Below are 13,635 nucleotides of genomic sequence, written 5' to 3' on the forward strand. Positions count from 1 at the left end.
ATCATAAATGTTAATGAAAACTGTGACACATGGAGCCCCAGGTGCAGTTCCTGGGGTACTCTGGCCTCCCTTTCGGAGAGGTGGAGGGGGTATAAAAGGCTCAGATACCGAGGCTCCTGCTTCTCCAACACTCTCAGCTATTCATATTCACACCTCACGCAAGCGGCTGTGTGTATCCCTGCCGGAAGGGTTCTCTCCTGCTTTCATCATGTCTTCTCGCACCCTCCTCCTGCCTCCAGCAGACAAAGGGTGCTTCGCAGAGGCCACTTAGCACTCATTACACAGAGAAAACTGCTTCTCGTTCACCCAGAAACCCACTTTGTATGCTTTTTTTGGTCTTGTCATATAAGATATTATTATGAGCTGATGATTCATTGGGGTGGAAAAACATCCATTACATGCGGACGCATCCAAGGATGCAGCTGAAAACACGCTAACTGCATGGGGTCTGGTGTGTGTGTGTGTGTGTCTATGAGAGAGAGAGAGAGAGAGAGAGGAATGAAGTTCAAAGATGGTAGAAAAATGTCTGCTTCATGAGGAGCGAAACCAACATGCAGATCAAAGACGCTCCAGCGGGCTTCCTCTGCCAGATTTTTGCGGTTGATTGGGACATTTTCAATGCTCCATACAGCCAAGGGGAGGAAGACGGAAACAGAGCCAAGCGTCAACCCAGCTGAGAGATTTGGTCTACATTCTGAAAATAAATACATTAAATAAATACCCACTCATTCATCCATCCATTATCAATAACGGGTTGTCCAAAGCAGGGTCATGGCAGTTCAGAGCCTATCTTGCAAATATAGGGCATGAGACCAGGTTATACCATTACGAGGACGCCAGTTCGTAAATAAACATACTTAAAATGTCAGCGTTATGGAAAGTTTCTATTTCAGTTGGAACTATGCATTGCAGAAAGAAGAGATATAGAGCATAGCTTTATACTTGTAGGTAAAGCTTAAATCCAAAACACACACACAGCCTGAGACCGCTCATCCCAAGCAAGGTTGCAGCAAACTGGAGACTAACCCAGCAACACAGGGTGCAAGGCTGAAGGGGACACACCCAGGACAGGACACCTGTCTGTTGCAAGGCACCCCAAGCGGGACTCGAACCCCAGACCCACCAGAGAGCAGGGCCCAGCCAAACCCAAAACCGCTCCCCCCTAAAGCCAAAACATCTACACTTTATTTAAGCCAGTCCCCAAATCTTAAAACAACAACAAATTCAGATAAATCATTGAGACATGTAACCTGAGGCTTCAGTTACAGCCGATTTCTCCAAGGAGGCTTGAACCTTCAGCGCCGTTCTGCTCCAAGATACTAATTTATTCAACATGAATCACTCCTATTTACTACAGTCATTCTGTCAAATCCGTCAGTTTCAGACATGTTGATCATATTTCAGAAGACAGACCTAGTTCTTTGTATAGTTAAAAAATAAAGGAAGAAAAGTTACAGCATCAACTCTGCATTTATTGGGGTATGTGGCGATACATCTGAAATTACTGTTGCTGAAGAGCCCAAAACCGATGGATGATTATCCTGATAGTCAATAACAATTCAATAAGTTCCACTGTTTTATAACCCTCCTGGCTTCACATCCAGTACAACATAAACTAACTCTTTTATTATAAATTTGTGAGAACACAATGCTGAACAACATCCTTTCTGCTACTTAGTACATTTGCTCAGAGGTTCTTGCTGGAAAGATAAAATCTTGGGTAGATAAAATCTGTCAGTGACAGTGGGAGCTACATCAGACTGGGAGTATTAACAGTTAATGAATACAGAAATAACAACCAGCTCCATCTTACTTTTTATATAACGAAAAACAAAACACTGAGATTAACTTGAGCACCATGACGTACAGCGACAAGTTCCCGAGAAATATGGAGATGTGCACGGTGGGTAGATTTTGGGGGGACAAAAGAACAAACAAGTCCAAATGCACCTTTATAATAAGGAAAATGTCATATCAAATTTAGTCAAAAATTAAAGGACGCTCTACAAAAACCTGGAAACAGTTAACAAATGCGCACGATACACTATTAATGTCAACGGAATATTGAGTTGCACAAAGTTCTGGAAAATTTACAGTCTGAAGGGTACACACAGCTATGCATGATATCAGGTCAGTGCAAGATATAAGTCTGGGCTCTTTTGTGAGAAGGAATACTACAGTCAGAACTAATGCACATGCAGTTTGCTACATATTATTGCCTTTTTAAATACTGTTAAAATTTTTAAATAATCTAAACTAGGTATAAAAAAGGGCTGCAGCTGCGGATAGCCTTTCTTTGCTCTCCCGTCTTTCTCGGGCTGTTCGCTCTGCCTGTGGGACGTTCTCACCCCTACAAGTTGTAACCGACTGTGGAGAGAAGCCTCTTGTCCACGATGTCCTGGAGGGGCGGAATCATGACAACGGGATCCTGGACAGGTCCGAACCATAGCTTGGTTGACCGAGGACTGGGGATTCACTCCAGCACTGAGGAAGGGCGCGGCCGCACGCAGCAGTTGGGCCGCCGGACGCTTTGCAGCATGGACCTGAGGACATTCCGCTGTCGCTGCTTGGTCTTCCTTCGTGGGGATGCCTCTGAGGAGATGGACTTCCCACGCGTCACCTGGGTCGTCACCTGCCGCTCATGCTCCCTGATCTTGCTCTGCAGGTGGCTCTGGATGGCAAAGCCCAGAGACTCGGGGTCCATGCAGGCGCCGTACACCTCCCACGTCATGCCCTGCTCGTCCCACACCACATCCTGTACTCTCTTTGACTTGGTGGGCTTGCTGGCCTTCTCATGGCCACCCGACTGCTCCTTCTTTACCCCCTTGTCTGATTTACCTTGAACTGCTTGCCCTGTGGACTTGCCTGGCCCTACTAGCCCCTGGCCTGTGCTTGCCTCACAGTCAGTCCTGTTGTCTCCTTGTTGGGTGGCCACCTGTTTAACGCCTTCATCTTTTACCGCTGTTACCTGGCTGCCCTTAAGATGGGTGGTTAGCTGTGACGGATCAGCGGTTTTTGACTCTGTTGCATTCACACAAGGGGGAGCAGGTTGTGGGGGGCATTCAGACTGTGAGGAGGAAGATTTAGCAGCAGGACCCTTGGCTGCCTGTGCCGATGAGGCAGCGGAGTCGCTAACAACTTGGCAGAGCTGCTTCGATGTTGTCGATTTTGTGGAGAGGCTTCTGTCGGAACCTTCCAGAGAGCGTTCTTTGCTGGGAGGCTCTGATCTTATTGAAGGTCGTGGGGCCGTTACGGACTGTTTGTCTTGAGTGTGGACGCTGGATTTTGCGTCGGGGTGAGTGCAGGGCTCTATGTTAATTTGATAAACGGGCTGTAAAGGCTGGAGCACGTTGCATAGCGGTAGCCCTGGTTCCTTCGGTTTGGCTCCCAGTCCCTTGTCGTGCAGGGCCATCCCCGGATGATGGAGCACGCTGGTGTTCTGGTCGCCACACAATCCAGCTTCCACTCGGACTTTCTCCGCTAGGTGGTCCGCGGCATGATGGCCAGCACACGGCGGCAAGCTCGAATGTGCCTGCGAGGATACGAGGGTCTGGCTGCTTGCATCACAGAAGACAGCACTTCCCTTTGACGTCTGATAAATGTGTGGCGATCCGGCGTTTGTTGGGCCGACAATCGCAAGATTTCCCCTCTCCTCTGGCAGGGCACCATGGGATACGTGCGGTCTGGAGACTGGGAAGAGGTGTGGACTTGTGGCCACAGACCTACTACAGACATCAGCGACTGCCTGCACCTCTGCATCCTGGCACTTCTTTAGAGATGGCAGGCAAGACTCCATGGACTTAGTCATGGTGCCAGCTTCCTTATACTGCCTTGGTTGCTCCTGGTTGGTCTGCGTGCCCTCCGGCAGCAGCACCACAGTGCCCTGAGCTTTGTCTGCCACCTGCACGGGAGGTGTTTCGCTCTTTTGGTGCCTGGCAGTGTTCAGTTTGCTCTGTGCCGCTACTCTCCCGTCATCTTGACGGAAGGAGGTCTTGGAACAATCCGGACTTTTTAAATCCTTCTTGAGACATATGGTGCTCTCTGGCCCTTTTACCGTTGCTTCTTGCTGTGAGTCACCCAGCAATGTGCATCTGCTTAGTGAGCCGGGAGACTTGTCCATTTTTTGACACTCTGGCTGTGGGTGTTTCTCAGAAAGAGCTGCAGAAGTCTCCACTTTGGGTGTCTGGAGGGGGTTCTCTGATCGTGTAGGGGCTACAGCCAACATTGTGGAAATGCTGGCCACTTTATCGCAACCCTTGGAACGCGAGGATAGCGATGTGCCTGAGCCTGTGGCCATCGCAGCGCTGCCAACGTTATCTCGACCGCATGTCGACACTTCAGAAGCGCTCGACCGAGCACTCAGGCTGTGCCTTGACTCAGGAGTCAGAACCATTTTACTATTGCATTCTGGTGAACCCTTAGATGTGTCCGTTCTGAAGTCCTGTGCTTTTGATTCAACAAATGCCTTCTCTGAAACCTGTACTTTTGCCCCCCTGTCGTTTGACGGTAAATCGACCTTTGATGCTAGGAGAGGAGAAGACAGGCCTGCCGTTACCACACTCAGATTAGCCTCGCTGTTTCTGTGGGTCTCCTTCACGTCATTTGAACACATCCTCTTCGGGTCTGTCTTCAGCCCTGGGTCCTGCACAGTTTGGCGCTCGCATTTTTTCCCATCATCCTTTGCGGGAGCGCTTGTGTATGAGGCACAGCCCCTGCTTGCCTTGCTGTTATCCGGGGGCTTGTCAGTTGTGCCGGCATTGGCTGTTTTGGAGCACGCACTGACCAGCTTGGGCTCTGCAGCTTCTGCAGAGTCTGTAGCCAGGTTCAGGTTTGGCTCACTTTCCAGGTTGGCGTTTGACTCCTTGTTTCCCGGCGAATTCGAAACAGCAGGCTGAAGGACCATCTGAACTGCAGTGTTCCTGTTGGGATTCGGAACAGTGCCCATTTTCATTTCCCTCTTCCTGGTTACTCTAAAGAAATAGTAATCCGAGTAGAACTACAGCTCCCAGAAGTCAACACTTCTCTCTGCGCTGGGTTCCCTAAACAAGAAAAGAAAAATCAGATTTAATATAATTTAACTCACTTTAAATCAGAAAGCTGGTAGTATAGTGGTTAGAGCTGCCTTTGGACCCAAATGTTGCAGGTTTAAATTCCACCTCTAGCTATAATACTCTTAAGAAAGGTATTTACCCTAAATTGCTCCAGTAAAATTACCCAGCTGTATAAATGGGTAAATAATTGTAAGTAGCTTTAAACTGTACATCACTTTGGAGAAAAGCATTAGCTAAATGAATAAATGTAATTTTGTGATTTTTATTTACACAACTAAAAAACACACAACTGAATTATTTTACCTACCTCAAATTATTTTATACAGCCGACTGCCAAAGATAAACTTTGCTGTACATAGTATTACAGGTCAGTTTGTCACAAATAATTTTAGCAACCTTGTTGAGGGCATTAATCTTATCCAGCTCTCTGTGTCACTCTGGTGAGAAGATAACTACAAAAATAAGCTTAATGGAACTGAATATGGGGGTGCGGTGGCGCAGTGGCGCAGTGGGTTGGACCACAGTCCTGCTCTCTGGTGGGTCTGGGGTTCGAGTCCCGCTTGGGGTGCCTTGCGACGGACTGGCGTCCCGTCCTGGGTGTGTCCCCTCCCCCTCCGGCCTTACGCCCTGTGTTGCCGGGTAGGCTCCGGTTCCCCGTGACCCCGTAAGGGACAAGCGGTTCTGAAGATGTGTGTGTGTGTGTGTGTGAACTGAATATATGAAATGCAGCAACACTTAACGACAACACATATTACATCTCCTATATAGCAACCCATATGAATATGCCATAATGAATCAAAAGGAAAACAATTTATAAATATTCTTTAAACAAGATGAGAACAAAGTTCAAAAATATTAAAAGCAGGCAAGTAATATTTAGCTGACTTCAACTTAGATTAATTTCCAGGGGAACGTATGGATTCAGCAACACAGCACACTTTGGGTGCTAAGAGCAGAGAGGCACTTTCCATCTGTCCCTGGTGTTCGCTCAGTCTGAAATACCGTGGCAGTTACGATGAAGCCACTGAAGCCGAAACTGGGATCTGCTGACAAAGTCATCAGTCTAATTGCTATACCCTTAAAATATGATGTTATTCGCTGGGGTTGTTGCAGCAATGAGTAAATGCTTTAGTTAATAAGAACGGCTCTCTTTGGGTATTAGGAGGTCAGTCTGATTCTTTGTGGACTGGAACATGAGTAATTGTGTCACAAACCAACTGAGTGGACTAGTACAGCATCCATTGGTCACAGTGTGAGCAAAATATATGCGGTCCAGCAGGTTCTGAGCAGAAAGTGTCCTAGCCAGAGCAGGACAGCTGTTCCCATTGGCTCCAAAAATGCACACTGCGGCACAGAAAGATCAAGACTGATTCATGCCACGGATGTCGGTGACCTTTGTCAACAACCTTCCCGGTACAATTTTTTTAAAAGAAAAAAACATACAATTAGAAGTTAAGAATCCAGTGGACAAAGGGGCACTGTAACCCAGAGATCCATCATAACAAAGTCTTGCCAAAAACAACCCACCGATGAGCCCCCTTCCATAACTGCATTTTTATTCATTCCCAGCACATGTGAGCAATGTTCATTATGGAAATACATACGTTTTTTTAAAACCGCTGACTCATTTGTATCGATTTCCAAGATGTGCCTCTGTAGGTCTTCCCGGTCAAAAAAACATATCCGGGGGCACTGGTTTGGATGGTTGGCAGGGTGATCCAGAGGGATCTCGCCACCACATGTCTCTTCACATTCTGGCCCAGCAGACGTCTCACCGAATAAAGTCATCCATTGCTCAAATTTACAGTGGTAACACCATTGTATCATTCTCAATATTCTTTCTCCTGCTTGATCCCCATTATGCTGAAGGTGGTTTCACATTTGTGCTCAAACCTTATATATCACTGCACTAAAAAGCCACTAAACATTATTTCTGAACGAGAGGTAGTGAATATTTCATATATATGAATAGCCCTATTAATATTTCAGTTAAATGAAACAAGTTAAGACTTTCTCAGTGTTTTTATGCTAGGGACGTCTGAATAAAAATATATCAAAGCACGTGAGCATCATGACAGGTCAAAGGCACACTTTCCAAAAATGGGCCTCAGTTTAAGTGTGGTCTGTGCTGAGAAGGTTCCCAAATATAGCCCAAAATAATCTATGTCAAGATGAAGAAATTATTCAAAGGCTATTTGAATGAAAGAAATCCCACATTATATTTTAAGAACTTAAGTACAAGCACCAAGGACCTAATTAGGGTAAGTCAGATTTAAAGCCGAGAGCGTCGGTTTGCATGATGTAGGATTTGACAGAAGCGCTAAGGTCACAATTATTCCTTTGCTCATTTAAAAGCCACCTCACCTCATTTTTTAGACAGTTTTTTTTTGCTCCTATTCTGTCTGTCAAGCAGATCAGGAAAACCGAATGATGATTATCAGGTTTTTTTTTGTTTTCTGGGAGGAGCTGAAGGCCAGAAACAATCGTCATGTCAGAGGAAGGAGATCCGTATGCTGATGTTACTAGGATTCTCCTTAGCAAAGGACTTAAAAACACGATGCTCATTTTTCTGCTTGCATACAATTTTGGGGGGGATAATAAATATGCAAGAAGCAGGAGAGTCACTGGCATGTAATCCTCAGTGATTGATACTGCGACCCCTCCCGGGACACCACTGTGGGCCTTGATCTATTTTCGCACCAGGAGATGTTTGCTCGACGCTTGGAGCCCTCACAGAGGTTATGGGTACGCCAACCAGCACCGCTTCTGATTTCCCCCTAATCTGCAGACAACCCGATCCGGGTTCCAGAAGAACACACCCCGATGCAGTCATTCAAGTGTACAAAATAGTGATCAGCTGTAGTATAGCAAGTCAGTGGGCATAAACAATGGAGAGGAATAAAGTCATAATAAAAAAAAGATCCCACTCCTATGAGTCATTGCCATTCTGAATAACTACAGATTACAGTGAGCCTAGAAAATGTTTACAAATAAAGGAATCTCATAGTGATCACATTTTTGTCCTATTTTAGACTGTGATTTATTGAAGCAATTGTCTAAGGTTATATCAGTGCTGCTAAATGTAATGCTTATTAATAAAATACTCAAAATATTTATGCTTAATACTGAGAGTGTCACATAATCTAGTAAAAATAAATTAACTGGCAAACGGTTTTCCCATAAAATTGTTTCGAATTACCACGATCAAAGATGAAAATGAATACCACTGCTATTAAAAATAACATTGCAATTCTTACGAGACTATATTCATTAATAATTGCGCCATCTGCCCGTTCAGATTTTTTTTTTTTCTTTGTTCCATATTCTTTTGCAGAGGCAATGAAAAGTACATCGTTTCTCCAGAACACTAAATTAAAGATCCGTGCACCCGGGACAAAAGTTAAAGATGACAAGCTTTTACACTGAAAATAAGACAGATTTTACCGTTCACATGTCAGATCATGTCAGCGCTCAGTCGCATTTCGTGCACGTGCAATGAAGAAGCCGCGAGCTCTCTGATGTTTAGGATCAATGACGCGCAGGCGGTACAGATACATAGTGTCACACGAACATGTAAATATTTCCAGCGTGAAATATGAAGGTTCACCTCTCTGCGCTTTAATTCCCAGCACTTTTTAGGACAAGAGATGTTTACCGTTTCAAGGTGACAGAAGCAAGTGTGTCAAGCCTGCTCTCACATTGGGATCATAACATTACACATGCTGGAACACACACACACACACACACACGAGAAGAGAGATAGGGAGAATTTGTTGGCGGCTGAAGATGCTGCACCAGGGGGGATGGATTAAGGCGCTCCGGGACACGAGCCCAGGGTTTTACCGTCTCCTCCGGCACGCGCCAAGTGGATCAACAGAATTAATTTAGCAGCCCGGAGGAATACATCTCGCACCTACGGCACTGACTGAGTGCAATCATATATGGGTATATCCATAATCCATTTATGAGAAATATGCCGTACATGTAAATGGAGGTGGATGAAGGGGGAGGATTGAGGGAATGAGGATTCCATTAAGACTATACTAGATTGGTGTATAATAGGGGTGTGTGAGGACTAGTGTGTGCAGGTATAAGAGAGTATGAGTGGATGGGAAAGGATATGGACGAATATGGATGTGCGAGCTCTGATCGACCCACAAGGAAGGAAGGAAGGAAGGAAGAGGAGCAGTAAAATGTGAGACTGGGGCGAAAGGGACACGGGACGGGTCGGGAGCGATGATCGCGGGAGAAATGATGACGGGATGATGATGGAATCTCCGCGGACCCACCTGGCCGAGCGCTCTACTTGCAGGAACCGGCATCGGAGGCGCTCGTGACCTTGCGGACGAATTCATCGTCGGGCGCAGATGCATCCAGAGCGCACAGGACACCTGCTCGCCCAGCCTGTCCGCGCGCCGTCCGCCCCGTGCGCGCGCGCGACCCGCGCCGTCGGTCAGTCAGTGCGCTGTGCGGGAACCCGCTCGTTCTTGGCCGCATATCAATGAAAGGAACGGGGCAAACACGTCAGCGACACGAGACCACGTGGTCCCACCCCCCCCCGGGGGGGGCGCGTTAGGATCGGAAAATATTAATTAGGTCACAGGTTGACAGATCTGCCCATCGATTAGCTCCGTTCGTGACGGCGCACGACGAGGCGTTTTGGGTGAACGCGCGCACACGGGACCGTATGGCGCGCGCGTGTCTCCGGTGCGATGCGTGCGGTTAATCGAGCTGAGGCTGCGTCTGTAGTCGACGTAAATGCATGAGCTTAAAATTGATTTTATTAATTATTTCTTTTTATCCCTAGAAAATTTATTTCTTACGTTACAGTTCATATTTTCTTTATCGGGAAAACCAAAACTACAGCATTATACCTGTAAAATGTCAGCTCACTTACCATTTGTTATTTGTTGGCTTATTGGTTTTTTGGGTGTAATTTCACTGAGCCCAAGTTACTGTGTCCAGGGGGTCCTGCAGCGATGACTGCATTTGGCCAGTTGAAGTCCTCTGACTGACGTGGAAGGACACGAGGCATTGAAAACAGCAGACATCATCATACCTGAGATTTCATCTCTCATATCCACATATGTTATTTCTTCTTCACACCTAGAAAGGCATGCAAGAATGTTATCGAAGCAGCCTTGGAGTTGGTACAGCAGAGAGGACACATCATGGACTGGGTCCTCCCATTTGTAATATGTCTAGCTGACCCTCAGGTTAAGGTCCTTTAGTCCACAGGTACTGGGAAAATCTGATCCTCTGATACATTCATGACAGTCATATACACACTGGGCATGATCTCTTGCACACTCAGCCTGAGTCATCAAGGCCTGTCCACCAGAGTTCAGCAAAACAAATAAGTTTTGTAAATGAGCACACGTGAGTCATCAGTCACGGGAAATATTATGAACTAGTCCAGAAAGGTCAAGAGCACAAACCCATTTATAGTGGCAAAGGTTTAAAGTGTCCCACTTCAAGCAGCAAATAGTGTTGTGGAGTCAAATCTCCCCAAAAAAGTCTGCTTCTTGTGGATTTCAGCAAAGCACCTAATCTCAGTTCTGGCTGGCATGCACATATTTACATTTATTCATTTAGCTGATGCTTTTCTCTAAAGTGACTTACAATGCTAAGGTTTCAGTGATTACAGTTACAAGCTTACAATTAGTTCCCTATGTGGGTAATTTTACTGTAGTAATTTAGGGTAAGTACCTTGCTCAAGCATACTAAAGTTGCAGATCGAACCTACAACCTTTGGATCCAAAGGAGGTAAGTCTAACCACTACACTACCAGCTTTCCACCTTGGTAAGTACCATCGAGTCAGTGTCAACTCTGGGTGATGACTTCATGTCTCCAGACACCTCTGTCATCCACTTGTTTAAAAGGACATGTTCATAGTCACTGTATGCATCCATCCACGTTGCTGTTCGTCTCCTTCTTGGCACTGTCTTCAACCCCCCTGTATGTCCAGGGTGGACTTATGTCCTGTAACACTGTCTATGCTGCAAGAAACAATAGCCTGCAGTGAAACATGGTGGTGGCAGCATCATGCATGGGGATGTTTTTGCCATCAGCAGGGAATGGGAGTCTCGTTAAAATATAAGGTAGATGGAGCAAAATACCAGGAAATACTGTAAGAGAACCTACATTAATCTGCTAAAAAAATCAAAACAGGGGAAATTTCACCTATGAGCAGAACAATTATCCAAGGCACAAAGTCAAACCAACATTGGATTGACTCAAGAACAAAAAAGTAAATGCCCCACAGGAGGCCCTTCAAATTCCTGATCTAAAACCACTGAGGATGTGTGTCACTGTTCTAGAAACTGCGGTCCACAAGCATCATCCAACGAACCTGAATAACCTGGAGAAGATCTGAGAATGGTCCAAAGTCACTCCTGAGCAGTGTGAACAGCTTGTACAGACTTTACCAAAAGACTTAAAGGTGTTACTGCTCTACGAAACATTAATGTGTGGGGTTGGAAATTTTTCTGAAACAGTATATTTCATATAGTCTACCATCAAAAACAATATAACCTTAAAATAATTTGCGTCTCAGTGTTTCAAAATAAATTCACTGTGGCTCACAAAAATTTCAGTGCAGAACATCTATTTTGATTTGTTACATGAGTGTAAAGCTTATCAAATGGAGGTGTTTTAATTGGGTTCACTCTTGAGGTCCATGTATAGTGTCTCCATTTCTAAATCAGCACAGTCTTTGAAGTCAGAAGCAATAACAGGAATCAGTATTAGAAACAGCAGTATCTGCATACAAAATGTTTCACTGAAATAACTTCAGGAAATTGGAGTTTTGCTTCTATTGCTACCGAGAGAAACTGTTCCTTAGCAAAATCCGACTTCTGATGCCATTCCGTTCATTGATTACTTGATTTACAGCTGACCATTACTGCTCCCTCCTCCTCCATTGTACTTTGCAGACCTGTGCAGGACAAAGGACTCGTTCTTATGTAAAAATGTGTACAGTCAACTAACAATTCAACACAGGGCTTTAAATATGGTTGTTACAGACATGCTTTGATGTATTATACATCAGTGTGAATAATGCAGCATTGCAACACTTTGCTGAAAGTTATGATGTAGAAAATGCCTATGATGAAGTGCTCTGTTTTCGGTTCGTAACATTGTGCAATTCGGAGCGATCTGTCATTCACCACAGTTATAGACCAAATAAGGGAGTAATCCAAGCCACACAGCTTGTCCCCGCACAGGAGGCTTCAGTGGCAACCTTTGGGCGAAATATACAATATCCTCCCAGATACAGAACATCCGAAAAAGGTTTTAGCTTATTTAAACCAGTGGAAATGCACCTCAAAGTTCATTCCGTTTTAACAGGCACATGTAAGCATCAAGCACAGCAAAATATTTCTGGATCCGATTAAGAAAATAACCTTATATAATATTCAATTTTCCTGCCTCGAAAACTTATTCATTGTGTGGTGGACAAAATTAGAATAAGAATTCAACCGAAAAGTATTAGGCCAACCTCTTTAAAAGAGCTCAATAATTCAAATATTTGCACAGATGTGTAAAATACAGACAGACCTCAAAGCACTACTTTATTTTAGTAACGGAGCATTCCGGTTTACGAATCAGCATCTGCAAACTAAGCCCGAATTAATCGGTTATACACAATTTACACTTTTATGGGCCACAAAATTGTACATATGCACGAGCAGCATGAAAATATCACAATTTTATCACCATCATAATATGATTTTCAAACAGGCATTGAAGGATATACTTGTGATATAGGCTGAAGAAATGAGCTGCTTTCCTTCACTGATTTTTTTCCCTTCGCAGGCGGTATTAATGCCTTAGTAAATTATCCACAAAGCTCAGGCACATTTAATAAACGCAAACCAGCCACATTAACAGCAGCACCAACCTAATTGGCATTCTGCGCCTGTACTGCACTGTACTGCCGAAGAAGCTCCATGTACAGCATTGGCGCCCCCTGGTGGCTGCGTCACACACTCACACACTAACGGTGAGCTCATCACTGACCACTGAGTGTAAACACTGAACTCCCTGTGGACTTAGTCACCCAAGAGAACAAACTATTATTTCATAATATTGAGCGTTTCTCATCGAGTCCGTGTGTTCTGCGAGTCGTTTCAAACACCGTACGACACTTCTTCGTGTTCATGCAACATTCATGCATTAATCATAACACACAGGCATTATTTTAAGCTTCGTGGAAACATGACACTGTCATGCAGCACTACTTTTACAACTGTAATGTAATGTAAAAAAAAAAAAAAAAAACGCCAAAAAATTCACTGCACCCATTTTCTTCGCATGGAAAAAGCTACGAGAAATAACCTTGTGTAACTTAAAATGAAGAAAATATCAGCATGCACACAGAAAGCCAGCAGTAAATTTAAAAGAAGCAGCATATAAGTCAACAGAGAATGATCTGTGTGGCTAAATTACATTCACACTTACTCTTCCTTTCTCCTCACCTCATATGAACTGAAAACATTCGAGACTAACCAAGACTGCGTCTTATTGCAAAATTGGCGATATCAGATGACAACAACAGTGCCAAAATAAATAAAAGAGCCA

General features: G+C 44.7%; 1 protein-coding gene across 1 annotated transcript; it reads right to left on the minus strand.

The window, feature by feature from the left end:
* Window positions 1-1,481: 1,481 nt before the first annotated feature.
* Window positions 1,482-9,997, minus strand: gprin3b (GPRIN family member 3b). The gene is made up of 3 exons (XM_018735668.2): window positions 9,949-9,997; window positions 9,341-9,537; window positions 1,482-5,039 (listed from the first exon to the last, which is right to left on the minus strand). Exon 3 carries the CDS (start codon window positions 4,949-4,951, stop codon window positions 2,474-2,476), a length of 2,478 nt encoding a protein of 825 aa, XP_018591184.1. The 5' UTR covers window positions 4,952-5,039; window positions 9,341-9,537; window positions 9,949-9,997; the 3' UTR covers window positions 1,482-2,473.
* Between the last annotated feature and the right edge of the window lie 3,638 nt (window positions 9,998-13,635).

Source organism: Scleropages formosus, chromosome 16, assembly GCF_900964775.1.
Source record: "Scleropages formosus chromosome 16, fSclFor1.1, whole genome shotgun sequence".
Lineage (NCBI taxonomy): Eukaryota > Metazoa > Chordata > Actinopteri > Osteoglossiformes > Osteoglossidae > Scleropages > Scleropages formosus.